General features: G+C 41.8%; 1 protein-coding gene across 1 annotated transcript in view; it reads right to left on the bottom strand.

The window, feature by feature from the left end:
- LOC138664945 (rho GTPase-activating protein 39-like) overlaps positions 1 to 25,318 on the bottom strand; it is a 102,837-nt gene that overhangs the window by 22,455 nt on the left and 55,064 nt on the right. Inside the window, exons 3-4 of the mRNA XM_069752007.1 lie at positions 13,845 to 15,090; positions 2,154 to 2,706 (exon numbers count right to left, since the gene is read on the bottom strand). Coding sequence (XP_069608108.1) covers positions 2,154 to 2,706; positions 13,845 to 15,090 — 1,799 coding nt within the window. The remainder of the gene's footprint in view (positions 1 to 2,153; positions 2,707 to 13,844; positions 15,091 to 25,318) is intronic.

Here is a 25,318-nt window from a genome sequence, read left to right as displayed (position 1 = left end):
GATGACTAGGGCAGTGCAGATGAGCGATTTTTTCACTAGTAGAATCTGGAAAAGAAATTGCAGCATGCATGATTTTCCTCGGAAAATCGGATGAGACTCACTCCTTCAAGTCTATGCGTATGAGTTAAAAATCGGGTGCCATAAGGAGCCACAGTATAGCGTCTGATTTTTACGGACACATTGAAATTCTGTGACATAGGAAACTGTAAATGGTCCTGTAAATGATTAATAACTGCTACTCTTAAAAAATGGATTGTATGACGTCTGATCACAGATGACAAGTGTGAAAAAATGGTCCCATTTTTCTGGATGCAACACAGTTGTCAAAGCTGTGCTGTTCAGTACCCCAATGGCTAACATTCGGCCAGCGTTGGCATTGACATCAGCTCAGTGGGGGTGCTGGGTGTCAGACGGCCACTGATCTGATATTGATGACTTAGGGTACCGTCACACAGTGGCATTTTGATCGCTACGACGGCACGATCCGTGACGCTCCAGCATCGTAACAATATCGCTCCAGCGTCGTAGACTGCTGTCACACTTTGCAATGCACGACGCTGGAGCGATAATTTCATGACGTATGTGCGATGCAGAAGCCGTTGGTTACTATGCGCACATCGTATACAATATCGTGCACACCTTTGTTACACCATGCGATCATGCCGCCACAGCGGGACACTAGACGACGAAAGAAAGTTTCAAACGATCTGCTACGACGTACGATTCTCAGCGGGGTCCCTGATCGCAGGAGCGTGTCAGACACAGCGAGATCGCTGGAACGTCACGGATATATCGCTGGAACGTCACAAATCGTGCCGTCGTAGCGATCAAAATGCCACTGTGTGACGGTACCCTTAACCTAAGGATAGGTCTTAACTATAACAGTAGAGGACAAAACACTTATTTTAGTTGTACTGATTTAAAGGCCATTTTGCTTAATTGGTTAGTGGTCAATTCTCACTGTTTTACAATATTTCTCTTTGTAGCCACCCATCTATAGCTCGATGAGTGGTGAACAGTTGCCAATGTTGGAAATAGAGCTCCGACCTCCTGTATTGTTTCCTCCCATGTTTGTTCTGGGTACAAGATTACAGAATAATTACTCTGGTTACAAATATAAGAGACCATTTGGGTATTCTCGTCAGTAGGTCTTGCCAGTACTCAAATTACAGATGAGATTTGCCACCTGATTATAGGCTTGCAGCAGAATATAAAAATCGGTTATCTCCCTCTGTAATATTTACCTGTGGTAACATAACACCTCATGGTGGTGGAGCTATAGTGGGTGCACAGGGATCAAGCACACCAGGGCTCTGGTGGCCCACTCATACAAATCACATAGCAGGTGTGGGGTCCTGGTACATACACATTTTGCATTGAGGCCCAGGATCTTCAAGTGATGCAAGTAATAGCTCTGCTTATCAACAATAGTATGGTTCTCATGTGTGCTCTTACAATGCAAATCCTTGCTTCCAATAGCGAAAGGTCAGAGTGGAGGTAAATCTTTATTACCATGGGTGTAATCTAAAATTGGAGAATCCCTTCGTTATCAAGCTACACATTCCAGCACTCCTCCTCCCAGGCAGAGAACCTCTACTTATGAAACACATCCATCTATTACATAGATTTTACCTATCGACACATTCTTTCCCATATTCAGTGCGTGTAATATGTAATATAACCTTCTATATTAAAATAGCGGTTTTCCACTACTACGACATCCCCTTCTTGCTCTAACTGTTTGGCCCCAATAAAATAAAAAAGCTTATACTAGCCTCCAAAGCCGGCGCCGTTCCAGTGGTGTCAGCACTAGCGTTCCCGGGACTCTCGTGCGGTTGTATGGCATGTGCCAATCAGAGCTGGAGTCACTGTCCTTGCCTTCCGATGTTTTGAAGATGAGATTAGCTGCAGCACTAACTTCTTCATGTTCAAAATGTCCGAAGGTAAGGACAGTGATTCCAGCTCTGATTGGGTGCCGGGTATCACGTGTCATACAACCGCACGAGAGCCAACACCAATGGAACAATGCCGGCAAGAGGAGGTGAGCATAAGCTTTTTTATTTTATTGTGGCTAAACATAAGGGGTTGTCTTAGTAGCGGACAACCCTTTTAAGAGCAAAAGCAAGAGATAAAGTGAAAAGACGAATACTTACTGTTTTGGTCACTGGCTTCTTCCAGATGTCTGTAGATATAACCTTCCAAGTAAGACTGAAACTTTGGAGATGGAGAGAAAAAACCTAAACTTATGGCAATAAGTTCCCATCCCAAGGACAGGCTTCTGTAAGTCATATTGTTGGTGGTTTGTCTCACTAGTTGCATGTACAGTTCATCCCGCAAGCCCTGTATCGTCCAACATTTTGTTACCAACACCAAAGCCACTTGGTTCCTGTCTGTCCGTCCCTGACGATCTCCCATGTAAACCTGAACAAGCTTGAACATTTCACAGGCCTCCTTCTTGATGACTCGATTGCTAGTGATCAACATGGGTTTCTTGATGGACCCACCATTCCATGATAACATATTGGAGATTGAGATTCTCCTGCGGAAAATTCCCTGTGTGTGCATATTGAGGTTCTTTGAAGCCCAGTCCGCCATGCTGGTTTGGGAAAGTGGTTTTCTCAGAGTAGCGTAAGGAAACTGGTACCCAGGTCCAAAGGTTGTCTGTCCTCGGCCTTCATGTGTAGGGTTCCCCTCCAGAGTCCCACTCTGCAAATCACAATAAACTAGTTTAGACAATGAAATGTACATTTTTTATATGATGAACAGAACCTCAAGATTTTCTACTGTACCTTTGTACAGATAATAACTAATAATACTGTAAAAAAAAAAATATAAACAAGTAATCATCAGGAGGCTTTCACCAAAGGAATGAATACGATCAGAGGGGAAATGTGAATATAACAAACACAAACTGTTGATGTTCTACATGAATCTAGAAATAGAGGAGGCATTTCCAGCAAGCTGCTCAGATCTGAGTGGCTGAACAGATTGATTTTAATTATTCAGCACTGCTCGACTATCACATGTAAGTGTTATTGTAAAACATAGCAGAAAAATATAAAATCGTCAATGTACACTTTGTGCTTTAAATTAAGTGCTAATACATTACTAACAAGTCCTTCTACATTTTGCCATTAGATATAGGACCAAACATTGGAACTGAGGGAGTATTTGCCTATTTTAGGAAGGAGTCACAGCCAAAACATTGCTACATATAGAAAAACTTGAAGAAAAAAAAAAACTTGTGTCAATCAAGGCTTTTATTGTGGCATTTTGGTGTCCTTTTCATATTTAATTTTCTTTAAACAATGGTTCCCCCCCCCCCAAAAAAAAAAGCAGCATGCTATAATTTATTGGCCCATTTACAAAGGTTGATGTCAGGCCAGTGCCGAGCTGCTTGTTTATTGGCCTGTTTACAGGCCGACTAGTAGTAATGGCGACAGGTCAATCACTAAGGGTGCTTTCATACTGTGCTTTGTCCCACATTTAGTGGCCCCGTTGGAGCTTACATCCAAACCCCCTGCAAAATGGGATTCGGGCATATACGCCGTCGGGGCCATTGACTGGTAATGACAGAGTAACATGAGTCCTGTCGTGCATTATTTTCCGATGAATACACCTACTGGCGGTGGAAACCCAGACGTAGTAGACTGTGTCAGAGTTTCCACCTCCAGTTGGTGTAAAATTATGTACGACAGAACACACGTTACTCTGTTGTTACCATTCTAGTCAATGGCCCAGTTGGCGCATACACCCAAATCCTGTTTTGCGGGGGGGTTCAGACGTAAGTCCCAAAGGGACCTCTGAGCGTGGGGAAGAACGCAGCTCATATCATTGGAAGGACGTCACACCATGAATTTTAGACATGCATAAAAATCAAATCAACTCATGAACAAGCGTTTTGCTCATTCATTAGGTGACCTTTGACATGTTCACACCGGCAGAAATTGGGAAAGTTCCTGTGAACGATTATTCTGCAACTATCCAACTACATCCAAAGGAGGCTTTCAAATAATTTTCTAGGACTGTGATGGCCTATGCTAAGGGGGAATGACTTTAGTTTCCCCCCCACCCCCGATCATCTGAGTGTCAGGTTTCCTTATTTACCAGGCAGAGTGCTATACATCTTCTAGTAGCGGTGTCGGATACTGCAGCTCACCCCCTTCGTCAGGACACCGGTCCAAAACACGCGTCGGGGTAAGTGCCCGCACTTATATGGTACACCACCAGGTAATATGGACATCTTTTGTACAAACCATATGATTTCTGCACTTGAATGGCACTTTTTCTATTAAGCATTGAATACATCTTGCACATTCTTATCTATATATATTGTTCACACCTTCTTTGGTCCTATGAGCTGTTTAGATCACTGTACACATTCCATCTCTATACATGATCAGTGCATACTTCAGTTCTGTGAGATTTGTTCCTATTTGTACATGACTCCATCATTTATCTCACCAGTATAGTCTGTGTGGTTACCGCTTGCTACCTGTGATCCACTGTTGGTACCTATAGGTGTACTGTACTATTGTTTACCATATATACACATACTGACAAACGGTTTATTAAACCCAGTCACGAAGTGTGTGATATTTAAAAGCAAAAATCTTTATTAACATACAACAGTACAAAAAGGATAAAACAGTGCCTCAAAACCAGATATAGTACAATGTCAACAGGAACAGCGAATTGAAGGTACCCTCCGCAGTTGTTTCTCTAAATTGTCACAGCAAAACAGCCCTACAGGTCATATCAGAGATGTCGCAAAATCTCGCATCTGCTTCCACACGCCCCCAGGAGGAAGCAGATGCGAAACGCGCGTCGGGGTTGTCAAGGGATAGCGTGCCACGAGGCAGAGGAACAAGGACACAGGTAATATGTACCGGGCAGTTTGCCCATAACTTGAATTGGTATCCTTTATGTGATTTATTATTGGCTCTCTGTGACAGACATGTTATGAGCGGGTTTTGGCCTGGGATGTTTCTTTGATGGTGGGAGGCTTTTCTTGCCCGTGACCACGTAAATGGGACATACCATAAGGACTAAGTGCAATATTTGGTGGCCTTGCATGTACTGTATGGTGGTGCAGGGGTGTGTTTGGCAAGTGAAGGCTCATTCGGGTCACATTATGGTTGGTTTATGTATAGCTACTGGGGATGGATATGATAGCAATTTTGCGACATCTCTGATATGACCTGTAGGGCTGTTTTGCTGTGACAATTTAGAGAAACAACTGCGGAGGGTACCTTCAATTCGCTGTTCCCTTTGACATTGTACTATATCTGGTTTTGAGGCACTGTTTTATACTTTTTGTACTGTTGTATGTTAATAAAGATTTTTGCTTTTAAATATCACACACTTCGTGACAGGGTTTCATAAACCGTTTGTCAGTATGTGTATATTGAGTTTGGAGTGTGACCCATTTTTGACTTGAGGAAATGGGTTGGTGCATTATGTTCATTATTGTTTACCATAGTCATTTCTGTAGTTGTGCCACCGTTGCCTCACCATTTGCTCTAATGAAGGCGTTTTATTTCTATTTCGTGCTGCTTATATTGTGTGACCTCTGTTCAATGCTCTCTTTTTTGGTTTTTCATTACTTTCCGAATGGGCTGCCATTCTTCCTAATTTAGCACATATGTGTCATAAATAATCACAATTATGATCATGTATCTACGATAGTCACATAATAACGCTCAATGATATATACATGTGTTGTGAGTATTCAGTCTGCTTTGTTGCTTTTTATGTGCTGTTATCTGTGCAGGGAGGGGGAGGAGGCGAGCTGTGACCATGACCTACTGTGAATAGTGGAACCTTTTCATCTGTGATGATAATGAAATTGCAGCCTATTATGAGGCTCAGTGATTAGAGTGAAATCTAAAAGATTTTGTAAAATATTAATAAGTGACATGTAAAATCTGTTTGAACATACTGGACTTCTAATATTACGGTAAGTGATATAAGATACCAGGGTTGTATAAACAAATGGTTATACAGGTTTTCTTCTATCGGCTGTAGTGACAGGAGGTGGACTTGTTTAGATGACAATACGAATCAAGGACTACAATGTCATAACAAGATGTGATAAGAAGTAGATGATGGCCGTGAGGCAGGACAGGGAGTTAGACTACAGAAGTGCTGCACACAGCCCAGGGAATGGGAGCGATGCGGAAGGTCAAACTGAACTCCAGGTTATCGTGACTGGTAGCTCACACTATGTACATTAATCGTTAGAATAGTTGAAGGGTATAATTTTTAAGATTCCAGATTGCTGTGTGATTTGAAACATGCCTGTTCACATACAAAACATGTGTCCAAGGCCTCATTCAGTAGTAGAAAAAACCTCCGGCACTCAAAAAAAGATATTTCTTAGGAATATTCTGTGTAACAAAAGAATGTTTATTTACAGCCGGTATATGAAATGGACAAGGCAAGATTTCCGACATTTCGTCTCTCAGGCTTTATCAAGGATGTCTGTCACCAGATGAATCGGTGTGCATGGCGTCCTCACAGCCGGGAGCAGGTAACAAGTGTCAAGGCCTCATTCAGACATCAATATTTGGTCAGCATTTTGCTTCGGTGTTTGTAAGCCAAAATCAGGAGAGGAACCTACAGAGAAAGACTATTAGGCCGGGATCACACATACGCGAGATACGGCCGGGTCTCGCAGGTGAAATCCCTCCTCTGGCGCCGGCACTCCGAAGTGGAGCGTGCAGCCGCACAGCAACACATGGAGCTGCACACTCCGCTCCCAAGTGCCGGCGCCAGAGAAGGGATTTCACCTGCGAGACACTGCCGTATCATGCGTATGTGTGATCCCGACCTTACTGAAACACTGACGCCTGTTCTGTGTTTTCGTGACACTCCTGGTTTTGGCTTACAAATACTGATGAAATACTGACCGAAATTACTGATGTGTGAATGATGCCTAATGCATTATAATTTTTTGTAAAAAAATATTAAACCATACTATTAATTTTTTTTTTTTTTTAATTACAAGAAAAAAAGAAAAATTGAATGGCACAAAGACAAAAATCGACTTACTGGCGGAGATGATGGACACCCTACACGGTATGTTCACGGTATATAGAGGTGTTCGCTGGGAAACAAATGCGAAATAATCCAAGAATAAGAAAAAACAGCTGCACAACTCCAATCTTCCGTGGAATATAAAACCTGTGTCCTTTATTTCATTTGCACAATGTGGACAAGGTTACAAAGGAGGGAAGGTCCCTCCTTTGTAACCTTGTCCACATTGTATTGTGCAAATGAAATAAAGGACACAGGTTTTTTATTCCACGGAAGATTGGAGTTGTGCAGCTGTTTTTTCTTATTCTTGGATTATTTTTTTTAATTATCTGACACTTAAAATCCTGCGCAGTTTTGGATGTGACATCAACATTGCACATAACAAATTCTGATTTCAGCTACAAGTTAGCCACTGATAACCGGGTTAACTTGCACATCTGGTAGAGCCAAACCGGACGGTGCCTTTCACAAATAGTGACATCCAATAAAGTTTTACCTTGAAATATTTGGTATGTCCCTCCAGGTTTGGAAAGTTAATGACCACACCTAAAGACGACAGCCTCATGAAACAAGTTCAGCTACTCAGACTATGATACTGCATGTTATACCACCAACCACTCATACTATGGCTCATCTTATGGGCTCAGTCAGACGGACATATAAATCGGAACGACATCTGAACGCAGTGCACAGACTGGCCGGCGACGCTCACGACCTGAGCGTGAAAGCTACGTAGAAATACATGAAGAGCCACCGGCCAGTCCGTGCACTGCGTTCAGATCTCAATTTGATTTATACAGCCATCCATGTTCATGTCCAACAACGTTGGCAACCATCCACAAATTTCTGGACAATCTGTGAGACAATACGGTATTTTCATCCAATGTTCTGAAAAATTGCATTTGTGATTGTTTATATGAAGCTGGAAGGTTTGGTACAGATTAATGAGATTGTGTACAGAAAACCATAGCACTCGGAATATCTTGAATGTCATATGCTGACCTCTATTCATTGCAGCCTATCCATGTATCAAGAAGATGGCCAACCTAGATATTTTAGTCATTCTGGACCTTGGTCAAGGCCTGGTGTCATGTGGAGTAGTGTCAAGGACAAGTGCTGATAGCGCTGTGATTGGGCTGAGCATCCTACCTCTGGCATCACCAAATCTCAAGAGTGCCGACTGTCTTCCTACTTGTAAATGTTACTAATGTGTTCCTATCAGTGTCCTAGGGTATAGACGGGAATCACTTCTAATGTTTATGATCTAGTATGGGTTTCCAAACATCTATGTTTTCTGTGACTTTTTAGAGAACTTGTCCAACAATAAAAAAACGTGTTGGCAACGATGATTTCTAAGGATTGTGGTACATTATATTAACCCCTTCATGACCCAGCCTATTTTGACCTTAAAGACCTTGCCGTTTTTTGCAATTCTGACCAGTGTCCCTTTATGAGGTAATAACTCAGGAACGCTTCAACGGATCCTAGCGGTTCTGAGATTGTTTTTTCGTGACATATTGGGCTTCATGTTAGTGGTAAATTTAGGTCAATAAATTCTGCGTTTATTTGTGATAAAAACGGAAATTTGGCGAAAATTTTGAAAATTTCGCAATTTTCACATTTTGAATTTTTATTCTGTTAAACCAGAGAGTTATGTGACACAAAATAGTTAATAAATAACATTTCCCACATGTTTACTTTACATCAGCACAATTTTGGAAACAAAATTTTTTTTTGCTAGGAAGTTATAAGGGTTAAAATTTGACCAGCGATTTCTCATTTTTACAACGAAATTTACAAAACCATTTTTTTAGGGACCACCTCACATTTGAAGTCAGTTTGAGGGGTCTATATGGCTGAAAATACCCAAAAGTGACACCATTCTAAAAAATGCACCCCTCAAGGTACTCAAAACCACATTCAAGAAGTTTATTAACCCTTCAGGTACTTCACAGCAGCAGAAGCAACATGGAAGGAAAAAATGAACATTTAACTTTTTAGTCACAAAAATTATCTTTTAGCAACAATTTTTTTTATTTTCCCAATGGTAAAAGGAGAAACTGAACCACGAAAATTGTTGTCCAATTTGTCCTGAGTACACTGATACCTCATATGTTGGGGTAAACCACTGTTTGGGCGCACGGCAGGGCTTGGAAGGGAAGGAGCGCCATTTGACTTTTTGAATGAAAAATTGGCTCCACTCTTTAGCGGACACCATGTCACATTTGGAGAGCCCCCGTGTGCCTAAAAATTGGAGCTCCCCCACAAGTGACCCCATTTTGGAAACTAGACCCCCCAAAGAACTTATCTAGATACCTAGTGAGCACTTTAAACCCTCAGGTGCTTCACAAATTGATCTGTAAAAATGAAAATACTTTTTTTTCACAAAAAAATTCTTTTCGCCTCAATTTTTTCATTTTCACATGGGCAATAGGATAAAATGGATCATAAAATTTGTTGGTCAATTTCTCCCGAGTACGCCGATACCTCATATGTGGGGGTAAACCACTGTTTGGGCACACGGCAGGGCTCGGAAGGGAAGGCACGCCATTTGGCTTTTTAAATGGAAAATTAGCTCCAATCATTAGCGGACACCATGTCACGTTTGGAGAGCCCCTGTATGCCTAAACATTGGAGATCCCCCACAAATGACCCCATTTTGGAAACTAGACCCCCAAAGGAACTAATCTAGATGTGTGGTGAGGACTTTGAACCCCCAAGTGCTTCACAGAAGTTTATAATGCAAAGCCATGAAAAAAAAAATAATTATTTTCTCAAAAATTATCTTTTAGCCTGCAATTTTTTATTTTCCCAAGGGTAACAGGAGAAATTTGACCCCAAAAGTTGTTGTCCAGTTTCTCCTGAGTACGCTGATACCCCATACGTGGGGGTAAACCACTGTTTGGGCACATGCCGGGGCTCGGAAGTGAAGTAGTGATGTTTTGAAATGCAGACTTTGATGGAATGCTCTGTGGGCGTCACATTGCGTTTGCAGAGCCCCTGATGTGGCTAAACAGTAGAAACCCCCCACAAGTGACCCCATTTTGGAAACAAGACCCCGAAAGGAACTTATCTAGATGTGTGGTGAGGACTTTGAACCCCCAAGTGCTTCACAGAAGTATATAATGCAGAGCCGTGAAAATAATAAATACGTTTTCTTTCCTCAAAAATAATTATTTAGCCCAGAATTTTTTATTTTCCCATGGGTTACAGGAGAAATTGGACCCCAAAAGTTATTGTCCAGTTTCTCCTGAGTACGCTGATACCCCATGTGTGGGGGTAAACCACTGTTTGGGCACACGTCGGGGCTCAGAAGGGAAGTAGTGACTTTTGAAATGCAGACTTTGATGGAATGGTCTGCGGGCGTCACGTTGCATTTGCAGATCCCCTGGTGTGCCTAAACAGTAGAAACCCCCCTAAAGTGATCCCATTTTAGAAACTAGACCCCCCAAGGAACTTATCTAGATATGTGGTGAGCACTTTGAACCCCCAAGTGCTTCACAGACGTTTACAACGCAGAGCCGTGAAAATAATAAATCATTTTTCTTTCCTCAAAAATGATGTTTTAGCAAGCATTTTTTTATTTTCACAAGGGTAACAGGAGAAATTGGACCCCAGTAATTGTTGCGCAGTTTATCCTGAGTATGCTGGTACCCCATATGTGGGGGTAAACCACTGTTTGGGCACACGTTGGGGCTCGGAAGTGAGGGCGCACCATTTGACTTTTTGAATACAAGATTGGCTGGAATCAATGGTAGCGCCATGTTGCGTTTGGAGACCCCTGATGTGCCTAAACAGTGGAAACCCCTCAATTCTACCTCCAACACTAACCCCAACACACCCCTAACCCTAATCCCAACTGTAGCCGTAACCCTAATCACAACCCTAACCACAACCCTAACCCTAAGGCTATGTGCCCACGTTGCGGATTCGTGTGAGATTTTTCAGCATCATTTTTGAAAAATCCGCGGGTAAAATGCACTGCGTTTTACCTGCGGATTTACCGCGGATTTCCAGTGTTTTTTGTGCGGATTTCACCTGCGGATTCCTATTGAGGAACAGGTGTAAAACGCTGCGGAATCCGCACAAAGAATTGACATGCTGCGGAAAATACAACGCAGCGTTTCCGCGCGGTATTTTCCGCACCATGGGCACAGCTTATTTGGTTTTCCATATGTTTACATGGTACTGTAAACCTGATGGAACACTGCTGCGGATCTGCAGCGGCCAATCCGCACCGTGTGCACATAGCCCAATTCTAAAGGTATGTGCACACGCTGCGGAAAACGCTGCGGATCCGCAGCAGTTTCCCATGAGTTGCAGTTCAATGTAAACCTATGGGAAACAAAAATCGCTGTACACATGCTGCGGAAAAACTGCACGGAAACGCAGCGGTTTACATTCCGCAGCATGTCACTTCTTTCTGCGGATTCCGCAGCGGTTTTACAACTGCTCCAATAGAAAATCGCAGTTGTAAAACCGCAGTGAAAGGCGCAGAAAAAACGCGGTAAATCCGCGATAAATCCGGAGCGGTTTAGCACTGCGCATTTATCAAATCCGCAGCGGAAAAATCCACAGAGGACCAGAATACGTGTGCACATACCGAAACCCTACCCCTACCCCTAACCCTATTCTAACATTAGTGGAAAAAAAAAATTCTTTATTTTTTTTCGTCCCTACCTATGGGGGTGACAAAGGGGGGGGGGGGAAGGCCATTTATTATTTTTTTATTTTGATCACTGAGATATACTCTATCTCAGTGATCAAAATGCACTTTGAACGAATCTGCCAGCCGGCACATTTTGGAAGATGGCGGCGCCCAGGGAGAAGCCGGACGGACCACGGCAGGACCGGTAAGTATGATGGGGTGGAGGGGGGAGCACGGGGGGGGGGGGGGATCGGAGCACGGGGGTGGTGGATCGGAACGCGGGAGGTGTGGAACGGAGCACTGGGGGGGTGGAACGGAGCACGGGGGGGGGTGGAACGGAGCACGGGGGGGTGGAACGGAGCACGGGGGGGGTGGATCGGAGTGCAGGGGGGGTGATTGGAGCACGGGGGGGTGATTGGAGCACGGGGGTGAGCGGACAAGAGCACGGGGGGGAGCGGAGCACAGGACGGAGGGGAGCGGGGCAGTGTACCCGGCAGATCGGAGGGCTGGGGGGGCGATGGGTGGGGTGGGGGCACATTAGTATGTCCAGCCATGGCCGATGATATTGCAGCATCGGCCATGGCTGGATTGTAATATTTCCCCCCTTTATAATGGGTGAAATATTACAAATCGCTCTGATTGGCAGTTTCACTTTCAACAGCCAATCAGAGCGATCGTAGCCACGGGGGGGTGAAGCCACCCCCCCTGGGCTAAACTACCACTCCCCCTGTCCCTGCAGATTGGGTGAAATGGGAGTTAACCCTTTCACCCGACCTGCAGGGACGCGATCTTTCCATGACGCCACATAGGCGTCATGGGTCGGATTGGCACCGACTTTCATGACGCCTACATGGCGTCATGGGTCGGGAAGGGGTTAAAGGGAAAAAGATACACCCGAGTTTTAAGGCCACCATACACATTTGACCAAACCCACATATATAGGTATGGATTGGCCAACAGTCTAATGTGTATAGCGCTGGCACCATTTCAGCAGGAGAAGACTACAACGGGTGTGTTATTATATGGTTGACTTTGTGAGTACTCTGCCATTAATTTTACAGATTAGTTCACAGCCATATTACAACAGAATACAATGAATGCCTAACTATATGTCTTTCCCTGCTGCTTCTAACACCTATTTCTCACTGTTGTACTCATGCCTGGATCATGATTATTTTTATTTAATGAATAAAATAAAATTGTTTTTTCACTTTTATTACTGTTTTGTGGGTTATTATTATTTATTTATATAGCACCATTAATTCCATGGTGCTGTATGTGAGAAAAGGGGGTTACGTATAGAGTTATAGGGTTATTATTACCATGTTTGCTTCTCTGCTTGTCTGTTAACTTTGTTGGTTTACCCCTTCATTTAGTCTATTACAGCATAACTTCAATTATGTATCACTAGATCTTATTATACATTTCACGCGCATTATGGGGCATTTTCTCGGTTCAGCCTATTAAATTTATATAATGTGTATGGGGGGGTCTAATGACGTTGGATGTTGATGTTTCCAATAGGCAGTCCTTTTTTTTTCTGGGAGTAAAGCCACCGCCAGAGGAGTCTGGCATTGACTCCCTCATATGAGTGCTCCTGTGTATGGCGGAACCGGGAAAAATAGCTACCTAAAGTGTATGAGGGGGCTTTAGTCTTAAATATTATGAACTAAGTACATGTTGGTTTAGCATCTGCTAGCATACTGTGTCTGGTGTATGGTGTAAAAAGGGGGAAAGCCTCTGGCTGGTACTGTAGGGGGCACACCGAGACTGGCACTGTACTACAGGTCTCTGCTCTTTCAAAAAGATGTTCTGTAGTAGGTGAAGTGTGTATAGTTAAAAATATTGTAGTATTGAGTTGAATAGTAGCAATTATGTGGGTATATGGGGTCATTCAGGTACTTGATTTTTAGGAACTCTTACAAGCTCTCCATGACAAAACTGATCAGAATACGATATGTCACCAAAACCTGGCAGTTTACTACAAAGGCTTCAAGCCTGTAACCTAAAGCCATCTTTACCAAGAAAGAATCCCAGGATATAATATATATTTTATATCCTATAAGCTAAATAGGTGAGGGATGTGCTTCATTTTTGTTTGTATTTTTGTAATTGCTCACTGTTTTATTCTCTATATATATCAAGTAAAATAAAATACCTGTGATACCGTCCTTGTGGATTCAGATGAGAGTAAACTTATCTGGCTTGTGACTTTCTTCTCCACAAAGTCCATCTTCTCATAGGTCCGTTTCTGTCGTACCACTTCTGGCTGAGTATTTGCTTCTCCTTTATAATCTCTCACTTCAGATCCAAGTCTATACAAAGACCTACTGCTTGATGTGAGGTCGTCCCTTGACCCTCTGCCCATGCAGTTTTTTAAGGAGTCCGTCTGAAAACGCACCTTGTTATTGTCTGGGGCAATGTTTTCTATCATGTCCGTGTCCAGGCTAGTCTTACTGCCCCTTACTGCAGTCGTTCTGCAGACTACAGACCTCATTTCTGCAATTAGTTTATCATTTAGTGCATTGAGTTCACTGCTACTGCCCACTGAACCAGGTCTTGGCTGAGCCGTGCCTTGTCTTCTACCTTTCCTTTTTCTCAAGCTAGGAGAAGGGCCTGTGGAATAACCAGAGTCCTGTTGGCTTACCACCGTTGGGTAGTCTTGGGGAAGACTGTTTTGCCTGTTATGGTGAGCCTCCATGTTCTTGAGAACATTCGCTTCCAGGACTCTCCAAGAATGTTTAAAGCTGTCTTTTAACGCCAATGGACCAGGCTGCTGTTTAGGATAGGCATCAAGAGATCCAGTAGGAGAAATAGTTTGTTTAGAGGATTGATCAACATTGACCATGTGCTTTATATACTCTCTGCCAGCTGGGCTGTATTCCGTAGCAGATGGGTTTCTCTTGTGTTTACTTGGATGACCTGGGTAGGGCAGAAGTTTGGGAGTCTGTGAATGGCTCTGAAGACTATTAGTTGGGGACAAAGGCGGTGAAAGCGACTGTACAGTCATACTCTCGAAGTCCATCTCTGCAGGAGGCTCATCATAAATCGGAGAATCTATAGATGGCTCATCATATATAGGTGGTGGGGATCCATACCTGGGGGAGGAAGGCTGCAGTGTCCCTGTAGGAGTCCTCTGTGGAGTTTGACAAGTGGCCCCATTAGTCAAGACAAGACAGAATCCACCATTGTCTGTTTTCTTTACTTGCATTGATTGTTTTGTATCAATTCCAGGTTTTGCTGGCACAGAAGTGGGCTGACCATGAGCATATCCAGCAGCTCGGCCTAAAGAATTTTTTGGGTTGCTACTTTGAAGAGGTGTACAGGATGGAGATACTGGCACTTGTCTTAAACTATTCACTTTCACCAACATGGCTGCCTTTGTTCCAGGAACAGGTTGCCACCTGTAAAAAATAGGCAAAACACAGAGTTAAGAAAATGAAAGAGTAATCTAGTTCTTTAGCCTTTAAATGTTATTGGTTAAATGATGATAATACATGATTCTCCCATCAGTTATTCTTATACACATTATACAAACATTGGGAATTTAACTAAATCATAAAATAAAAGACCTATAAAAAATATTTCAGCTTTAAATACAATAATCAGCAACCAGATTTTCATTAGATAAAGGTGCAAACCTTGCAAGGAAATATAAGTAACAAAGGGATACAGTTCATATCTATATACATCGTAACACAAAGATGGTACTCTGTTCCACCTAAAACCACATGCGATATGAGGGTCATTGAACTGGTGAAATCAGGAAAGCTATGGGGAGATTTCTGATGTCAGAACATCTCTGAACGAGTCCTTCACACTCGGCCTCTGTGTATCCGCTGTCAGATTATGACAACAATGGGATTCTTGTACTGTTCCCAACTCAATTCTCACACAATTGCCTGGCAGAAGCTGAGCAGGGTGGAACCACCCGAATGTGGACAACAGGAAATAGTAGCCTGATAAATGGCACTGGCTTTAAGGCCCACAATCATACTTTTGTTAGGGTACATTTCTGTTAATACCATTGACCATAAAAAAACAGACAGGGTGACAACACTGGTAGATGGAAGTAGTTCATAAGATATGTTATATTATTATTATTATTATTATTATGAAATAACCTCCTGTATTTGTACCAATCATAGTATGATTCAATTATATAGTTTATTAATGAATAGTAAATATTCATTGTGAACTCAATATAAAATAAATTTCACTTGTGCATCTTTATATCAATGTCTGCTTATGAATGCTCACTACTATCCAACTTCCTCTGAGGTGTGATGCTCCTGGGTCCATATGCAAAGCCTGACAGTACCTTCCATGTGCCATTTGTTATGGCACATACACAACACCTAGGCCGCTGCCCCTGACAGTCTTCCCTGCTGCTTTGTAAAAGCGATTGGTCAGTGCCCTCACCAAAGGCCTCTATGGTCCATTTAGTCCGACTTGACTTTGGCCCATTAACGAGTGAAGATTAACTATATACGAGATGACTGGTACTCGTTTATCATTTTTCATCGTTATGTCCTCATTTTCTTTATTTTACTGGCTTATATAGCGCCATTAACTCCACATTTTACAGACATCTCCTCTGTCCCCATTGGGGCTCACAATCTAAATTCCCTATTCTGCAGACCAAACAACGTGATTATTCTAGAACGCTCAGCGCCTGATTCTCAGCACTGGGAGTCATGTTTACACCGGATTATGCACTGCTGAAAACGATGATCATTTGTGCTGCGCAAAACATCATTTCACCCTATGAGTGAGCGTTTTACTCGATCATCGGGTGATCTGCAGCCTGTTTACATCAACTCTCATTCACGATTACCTTGCACATTTCTGTAAAGGAGGAACAGGCAAGATAAAGTAAGATGGTAATGATACAGGCAAGTAGTCGACAAAGAGCTAAAGAAGGAAGAAAAGACAAACAGCTTAGAAAACATTAATCGGATCACGAGAGGGCTACATAGCAGCAGAACGTAACCTAAGCAGGAAAAGGAGTGGAGAAGGAGAGAAATTATATAAGAAAACAATAAAAGATGGAATTGAGGAACAGAGTGAATGTTTATAATCCATCAGCTCCTCCTCCATCCAAATCAGTTTTTTTACCAACGTACTGCATTTAGCAGAACATAGACTGAATTAACCAAGCTTTACTTCATCTGTGAATCATTTGAGAAAGAAAGTGCCCATTGTTGTCCCCTTCAGAAAAGCATTAGAGAGATTAGCGGGCCGGTTGTGGTCGGTAAGTGAAGGCGATGACCTCTAGTTTTAATTCAGTCATCATGCGCTCTTCACATTTTCCAGACAAAAAAGGGGGACGCTATTTCTATACGCACTCTGCTTTATCTAACATACAATAAAGCAAAAATACACCAATGCTGTAAGTTATCCCTGGTGTCATAGATTGGCTCACTAGGCTGCACAAAGATGAAGACACTGGAACAAGCCATCTTCCACTGGTTTATTAAAGGTTCTGCATAAACCAGTGCAGCCTTAGCAAAACAAACATGTCCTTTCCTGCCTAACGGGGGAAAAAAAGCCCATAAGGTATGGCACAGTTCATGTTACTGGGGGGTCCGCCTGCTCAGAAACACACAACAAAAGTTCAGCTTTCCTTATAATGAAAACACGGATCAGGAGTTTGCATCTTCAGGCCTACCCAACCCTGAATATATCTATCATCTTAACTCCACCCACTCTACAGCTGTTCTCTACCTAGCCCTAAACATGGCCGATTAACCCCTCTCAGCACTTAGTGTGCTGGAGTGTTTTCACTGAGGTTAACAACGGCAGCGATACATTTCTCCCCTCCTCCAGTACTTTGCCAGTGACTTTGTCACACTGGTTTTAATTAAAAAAAAAGATCTCCAGTATTCTAAGTCTCTAGATCTGTCTCATATTCACTCCTTTGAGAGGAGGAATAGTGAACAATTCACAACTGGAGGTCTAGCAAATACAGTTTGCCGGTCCGACACAATCTATAGAAGAAATTCTATGAAATATCTTTGTTACTGGTCCATTGATCTAACTTTTTCGCAATTATGAACTCAAGTAATGCTGGACCCTGCTTGAGGCAAAACAGTTTTAAGGGATATCCAATTCCTGAATTTAATCAAATTCCTCAATTAGATATACAATGGGACTGAGAGGCAATGAATAATCCAGTCTAGGGTTTATACAGGCCAGCATTTCCTTCCAAAGTAGAACTGTAAGTGAACAGGATCAAAATGAATAAAGAAGCCCATCAAGGTCGACATCTGCAAGGAGTTTGTATGTCCTTGTTTGCATGGGTTTCCACCAGGTACATTTGTGCTCAAAAGTTTACATACCCCAGCAAAATTTTTGCTTTCTTGGCCTATGAATGATAACACCAAAACTTTTTCTCCACTCATGGTTAGTGATTGGATGAAGTCATTTATTGTCAAACTACTGCGTTTTCTCTTTAAATCATAATGACAACCCAAAACATCCAAATGACTCATTAAAAGTTTACATACCCCATTTCTTAATACCGTGTATTGCCCTGACTAACATCAATCACAGCTTGAAATCTTTTGTGGAAGTTGTGGATGAGGTTCTTTATTTTCTCAGATTGTAAAGCTTCCCACTCTTCTTGGCAAAAAGCCTCCAGTTCCAGTAAATTCCTGGGCTGCCTAGCATGAACTGTGCATTTGAGATCTCCCAGAGTGGCTCAATAATATTGAGGTCAGGAGACTGAGATGGCCACTCCAGAACCTTCACTTGTTCTGCTGTAGCCAATGACAGGTCGAGAAAGGCCAAAAAAGCAAAAATTCTGCAGGGGTATGTAAAATTTTGAGCAAAACTGTATCTCCTACACTCCAAAGACATACTGACAGGGAATCTATATTGTGAGCCCCAATAAGGACAGTAATGATGATGTCTGTAAATGTTGTGAAATTACTCGTACTATATGAGTAATATAATTAAATAAGAAGCCTCTGGAACCAAAAAATTGGTGCAGTCTTAAAAATCAGAATACTCAGTGCTATACATAAAAGAGGAAGGGCAATACAATCTTATGTAACTGGAAAGCCAAAACATATAGAGAAATTAGGAACCAGAAAGACACTCTTACACTAATATACTGTGAAATTTAGAAGTTATGACATTCTTATCCATTGGGGCCCAACTACTGAGACAACCAACAACCCCGAAAAACAAGGTACGATCTGTAGCTACTCTCCAGCATCGACTTTGAAAGATAAAGAAGAGGTTGAGCTAATTTGGGTGTTTTTACAAGTGGTTTTCTTATGGTAGATTGGACAGTATAGCAGTATGCAATCACTCCATAAGAGGGGTTATAACTTGGAATTCCCATAGATGCAAAAAAATTAAGGGGCCCTAAAACTTAACACTGCTTTTCCGTCTTCCTTATTTTCCCTTCAACCAAAACGTTCAGGGAATAGCAGCCAGATCCATTCCGTCTTGGAGTTAAAAAACTTTTATGGTAAATAGCCAACCTGCCATTTTCACCTTAGGGGTTGAGCCCTAATTTGATGCAAATGTGGACAGACTTAAAAAAAAAAAATAATAATAATCTTGTGTTTTGTACCAGCAAGAAAATTTCCACAAAACTATATTTTTCTAAATGTGTCTGAACAAGTTTTCAGATGGTGTACAAGTCTGGACATGAGCCGAATACAGTGTGATGCCTGTGCCAAGCTTGCAGTAGAACCCAACTGTGGCGTTACTAACCTCGGAAAGTTGCCCGTCTCTGCACTATTACCTTGAGTAAAGCTCCAGGTTGTCTGCCGCACACCTTGCCTTTCCTTGTATATTGAAGGTTAGTATGAATTCAGTAAATATGTCTTTGCTCATTTTATAATCTCTACTTTCAACACTCCTCTCACTCTTACTCCCTAGTATTTAAAATAGGCTAGCCACAGCTCTCTGGCCGGCTTTCCCTACCGCCTGCTCCCCAGGATAGCTCTTCCTGTCATTGTCAGCCTTTAATTACATGTTTTATTATGTTCTGCTCTCAGGAAATAGAGCCTTAACTTAAAAAAATAAGTGCCACCCTATTTATAGTTAAGAAAACAAACTCGTTACTGGAAATGCTGGCCAGGGGCGGCACTGGACTAGTCAGGTCTCTCCCTATGAATAATGTATATACCTATCTTTATGAATATTGTGTTTCATATTTGCAATGCACGTTGTGTTAATTCATATTTGCCGCATAATATAAAACACTATTATATGGGGAATAAAATGTGGGGAGGAGAGTGTTTGTTTCAAATTTAAGAGTCTGTGTCTTTCTTTCAATTAAAGGACTTTATTCAGGCTGTGTATTTTTTACAGTATGACTATGGGATTAGGAATGGAGGCATCCTATAGACGTCTCTCCAGTACTAACCCCTGAGCTTGATGTCAGAGCCATAATACAGCTGACCAACTCCAACCCTATTATCCCACTTACCAACGCACCACAGTGCTGATGTTCTTAGCTTCCCCCAAGGGGGGGGGGGGGGACAATATCCCTGGCCCTTTCCGAGTCTATAAATATCATCCAACAGCTGTCTGTTTAGACTTTGTTGGTTGAATTTATAGGGGGACCCTATGTCATTTTTCTTCTAGGGTCCACCAAAAACTAACCAGTAAAGGCTAAGCAAACAGCTGTGAGCTGCTGTGAATAGCATGAAAACTTTTTGGGATATTGGCCCTTTCCCAGATTATTAACATCGTCTTTCCCTCTTCTGGTTATAAAAATACCATGGGAGCCTATGACATTTTTTCAAAATAATTATTTATTTTACACACAATATACACCACAAGTGCTATAACTCATCATTGTCTGGTTACGCTGATGTTAGAGAGACGAGGTGACAATGATGAGAGCTTCGTTCAGCACCCGAAGCATACATTTCACACTGATGACACATGAAGGTCATCCGTGTGTCATCAGTGTGCACATGTGTGGGACGTTTTGCGGCCTGTTCTGATAAAGAAACGGACATGTCAGCACGTTTTGCCCACAGACACACGGTCAGTGAAACCTCAATGACATGTGCGCAGACCCATTCATTTGAATGGGTCTATGTGTGTAAGTGTCTCCGATACATGTGAAAACTGTCACCACACGTACCGGAGACACTGACGTGCGAAGGAGGCCTAAGGCTGAGCACACCTAGTAGGCACGTGACCGCATGTATGTAAATCACATACTAGCAGTCATATGATCACCCGCACTCGACTGCAGAGTTTCATCCCAAGCCTGGACAACCCCTTTAACAATCTTCCAGTATGGCCATTCGCACAAGTTACAGACTTGCTTAAAATTTTGCTGCCTGATTTACAGATGGAAAATCTGCAGCAGATGACAGTAGCAGCAAAGAAGATACATGGAGATATTTTCTGCCTGGAAATAGGTCTGGAGATCAGTTCTTTCTGCAGATCTTCACTATTGGTTTCACCCGTCACAATGCGTAGGACGAAATACGCAGCAGATCTGCAACATAATCCACTTATACCTGCATATGTAGTTGCAGATCCGTAACAGAAACCACAGTAGTTTTTTAGGTCATTTCTAGACATACCAGGGCAGCACGGTGGCTCAGTGGTTACCACTGCAGTGCTGGAGTCCGGGGTTCCAACCCCACCAAGGAAACCATCTATAAGGAGTTTGTATGTTCTCCCTGTATTTGCATGAGTTTCCTCCGGTTTCTCAGATTTCCCTCCCACACTTCAAAAAAATACTGATAGGAATCTAGATTGTGAGCCCCATCGGGGACAGCGATGATCATGTCTGTAAAGCGCTGTGGAATTAATGGTGCTATATAAGTGAGTAAAATAAATAAATACCCTAAATCATTCATCAGCTAATACATGCAATAGACAATAGAAGCCGCTTTTACATACTGGCTCACTATGCAAATGCATCGGTAGCATATATAGTGATTTAGCTCTTGGTAGTTTCTCAAGCAAAACTCCCAGATGTGATAAAACATTGTTAATTATAGATTATTTTGCACAGTATTTATTACATGTACACCTCATTGCTCTGACAACAGGTAACTAGCATATAAAAATATATAAAAGTATAATATCCATTCCTGATTTCTCCTGGCCACATCCACTGGGACAAATTTACTGAAACCTAAGCTGCTGTTTAATTATTTCTATGTTTAGCTCTGGACGCACTGACAAACGACTGGCTTGAGCGGCTGCCGCTCCGAGGCCTTCCCAGAATTGGCACCATTCATCAGAAGTGGACAATTTATTTTTAGTGCACAGAATCAATATTTCCACTACTGTGCGCTCTTGTGCCGGCTGTAGCCGCTTGTTCGGTGAGGTGTTAACAATTGTCTCGATTGCCAAGGGGACGCAGTTCTGATACTGTTTGGCAGCAACATTCCTGTCTAAGGCTGCCGTCACACTAGCAGTATTTGGTCAGTATTTTACCTCAGTATTTGTAAGCCAAAACCAGGAGTGGAACAATTAGAGGAAAAGTTTAACAGAAACATATGCACCACTTCTGCATTTATCACCCACTCCTGGTTTTCGCTTACAAATACTGAGGTAAAAAAAAGTCACCAAATACTGATAATGTGACGGCAGCCTAAGTCACTTAAAAATGACATCTCATTGCATGAAATAGTGATATAATAGGAATTTATATATTTAACAGCAGAAGGATTCCAAGCACAGAAAGGAACCAGAAAATTAAAATCTACACTGCTTGGCCAAATCTTGCTCTGGCAGACTGGGGTCGTTCATATATTCCATTAATGCTAATTTAATGGCTACTTTAAGGGATATGTCTGGCCGGACGCAACCTCCTTTAGCCATCTGCTAGGGGTCTCAGGAGCTAAACCATGAACATCTTGAATTTGAGAACCACCATATTTACCAAAGAATATATTGTGGACCGTTATCAGCAATAACAATAGTTCCTTCAAGTATAGATTAGAGGGGATTGGTTTTTTCCCACATATTTCAAACATAATTAGAAAAATAATCAAGTTAGACCTTAAGCAGCTAATAAATTACTTATAGTGATTAGCAGAGAAACAGGAAATCCAGGTTTTTTAGGTCACCCAGGACCAGGATTACGCATTCTTAACATTAGCACCAAGTAAATCCAAAAGAATTTTCGAGTAAATACAAAACTGGGAAATCAAAGTTACCTGCCATAAAATCTGTATGTGTGCTGTAAAGAATTAGAATAAAACTTCAAAAAGGGGGCTAGAGTGCAAAATGTCCTCCTGCAAATCCTAATTACTGGTCGGAAATGCACTGTACATATTAGGCGTCACACAAAGAGTCAGCATTGTGCAAAACAAGCAAGATGATAAGAAACTGCTAGATTTGCATCAACCCATATTGTGCATATTGAGATGAAAGAACCCAAGGTGTAAAGTTTGGGGGTCATAGGTGCTGAACTCCGAACACGGACTTCTTTAGTGTGAGAGAGAGACCCCCCCAACCCTTACTATGACCATTTTATAGCCCTTACACAGCACCAAAGTTCGGGTCCCCATTGACTTTTATTGGTTTGGGTTCAAGTTAGAGTAGAGTTTTGGTATCATTCCCCAGCTTTGGACAAAAGTTTTGTTGAACTCGACGAATTCGAACATCCACAGGTCCGCTCATCCCTAGTAGTGTTTCATGGAAAAATGGCATTACCTGCACGTAAAAGTGATTAATTACTACAACTGCATCTCTAATATTTTACAAGGTTAGAAGAGCTTTGGCTGCCGAGTGGTAAAGTCACAATATTACTATAATAAAGGCGATGCAGTGGCTCTGGGGCACAGTAGAGGGTTGCCAACATTACTTTTTATTTTTTTCGGACAGCTTATCAAAAAATCATGGACAATATTTTTTACGGACACATTGGAAAACCATAATAAATCATTATGATTGCCAGTGATACATGACTATAGACCATAATTCTGATATGAAGACATCAGCTGCGTTCAGTTTGACCTGTAAATTATCATCAATTTTCTTCTTCATGTTTAAAAATTCACGGGAGCCTTCAATTTTTTTTTCTTACAGATAGACTAAAAATGTGTCCTATTTTTAAGGACTGTCCTGGAATTTCTTACAGGACGACAGTGAAAATTCTGCATGGTGTTAGGGCCGCTTCGAAGAGAGCCGAGTTGACAGATGTGGCCGGTTCTGTGTAATACTTGTATGCTAGTATACCTTTATTTATCCACCCAGTAGTAGAGAACGTTGTGGTTGCAAACCATTGTTTAGTACGCTCAGGAAGTGGCATGCCTCCAGTAGCCAAGTGAGAACAGTAATATTTCATCATTTTCTTATATAGAGAGAAGGAAAAAATATATATTTTGTCTGGCTACCGACTGTGAAAATTAATGTGTTGTTTAAGAAATTACTAATGTGTAACGGCAGCAAAATTTGGTAAACGTAGGCCGAATTCACATTATTTTTTTTTCTTCTCAAACGAAAAAAAATAGGACCAATTTTCATTACTGTGCAAGATCCATTTTTGTCCCCACGTTTGTTTTTTCTATTCATGTGTTGTCTGTTTTGCTTGTATGAAAAAAGACAAAAACCTGACGGCGGTTTTCCCTCAGCATTAGGGCTCATGCACGCGACCATAAAAATTGGAAGTCATCGGTTTTCCCTCAGCATTAGGGCTCATGCACGCGACCATAAAAATTGGAAGTCATCGGTTTTCCCTCAGCATTAGGGCTCATGCACGCGACCATAAAAATTGGAAGTCATCTGTCATTTTGATGGATAGCACTTGTTTCCATGCTATTTTATGGGGCTGATTTTTTTCCTCTGGCTTGCATGAATGCATGATTTGCCTCAGAGAAACATACAGCACTCGCCCATTCAACTATGGGTCCGTGGAAAAATCGGACCGCTGTTGGATGACATCCGGGTGTGGCCCGATTTTCACAGACTGAGAATATAGAGAAGGTGGAGAAACTTTTTGTTTCTCCAACTCCGAGAAAATTGGATCTCACTCTGATAATCTTCTGATCAGAGCGTCATTAGCATAATCGGCCCGATTTTCTCAGATGAGAGAAAAATGGTAAGCTTACCTCGCAAGTGCTATGGTGTTGTCCCAGGAGTTACTTCCATTTTAAACATGTTGGATTAAAATGTCATTATTTTATCAGAAGCTGGAACCACTTTTTTCTTTTCTTGTGAAATCCTATTACGTCTCATCAGGACGGAGTTCCGGGCTTCTCCTATTCATCGGTGAGCTGGCTTGTTTTCCCTCTTTCTGTTTACATATCCCAAAGCACCAGTCATGGAGTACAACTAAATCACTTTCAGTGTGATATAAACATGGTATCACGAGAATAAATTTACAGACGGTAAGCCTGGAACATTCAACCATCCTACCCAAATTTTCTCAAACACTGCCGGTCTACCCAGTTTAAGATAAATGGCAGTATCAATAATAATTTACTATTAAATTGATAGGCTCCTAAATATTGACTACTTTTACAATATGACTTTTCCCATGGTCAGAAGTCAAAGGCTAATTAATGATCAGTCAATAGATAACTGACTATTCACTTAATTAGCTACAAGTCATGTGTAAAAAGGTCCTTGAAGGAGCAAGGTCCATTATACCATGCTTTGAGCAAATCTTGAATTTTGTAAACAGGACAT

Source organism: Ranitomeya imitator, chromosome 2 (genome assembly GCF_032444005.1).
Source record: "Ranitomeya imitator isolate aRanImi1 chromosome 2, aRanImi1.pri, whole genome shotgun sequence".
Lineage (NCBI taxonomy): Eukaryota > Metazoa > Chordata > Amphibia > Anura > Dendrobatidae > Ranitomeya > Ranitomeya imitator.
The sequence above is the reverse complement of the archived record's forward strand: the minus strand, read 5'-3'. Positions and strand labels throughout refer to the sequence as shown.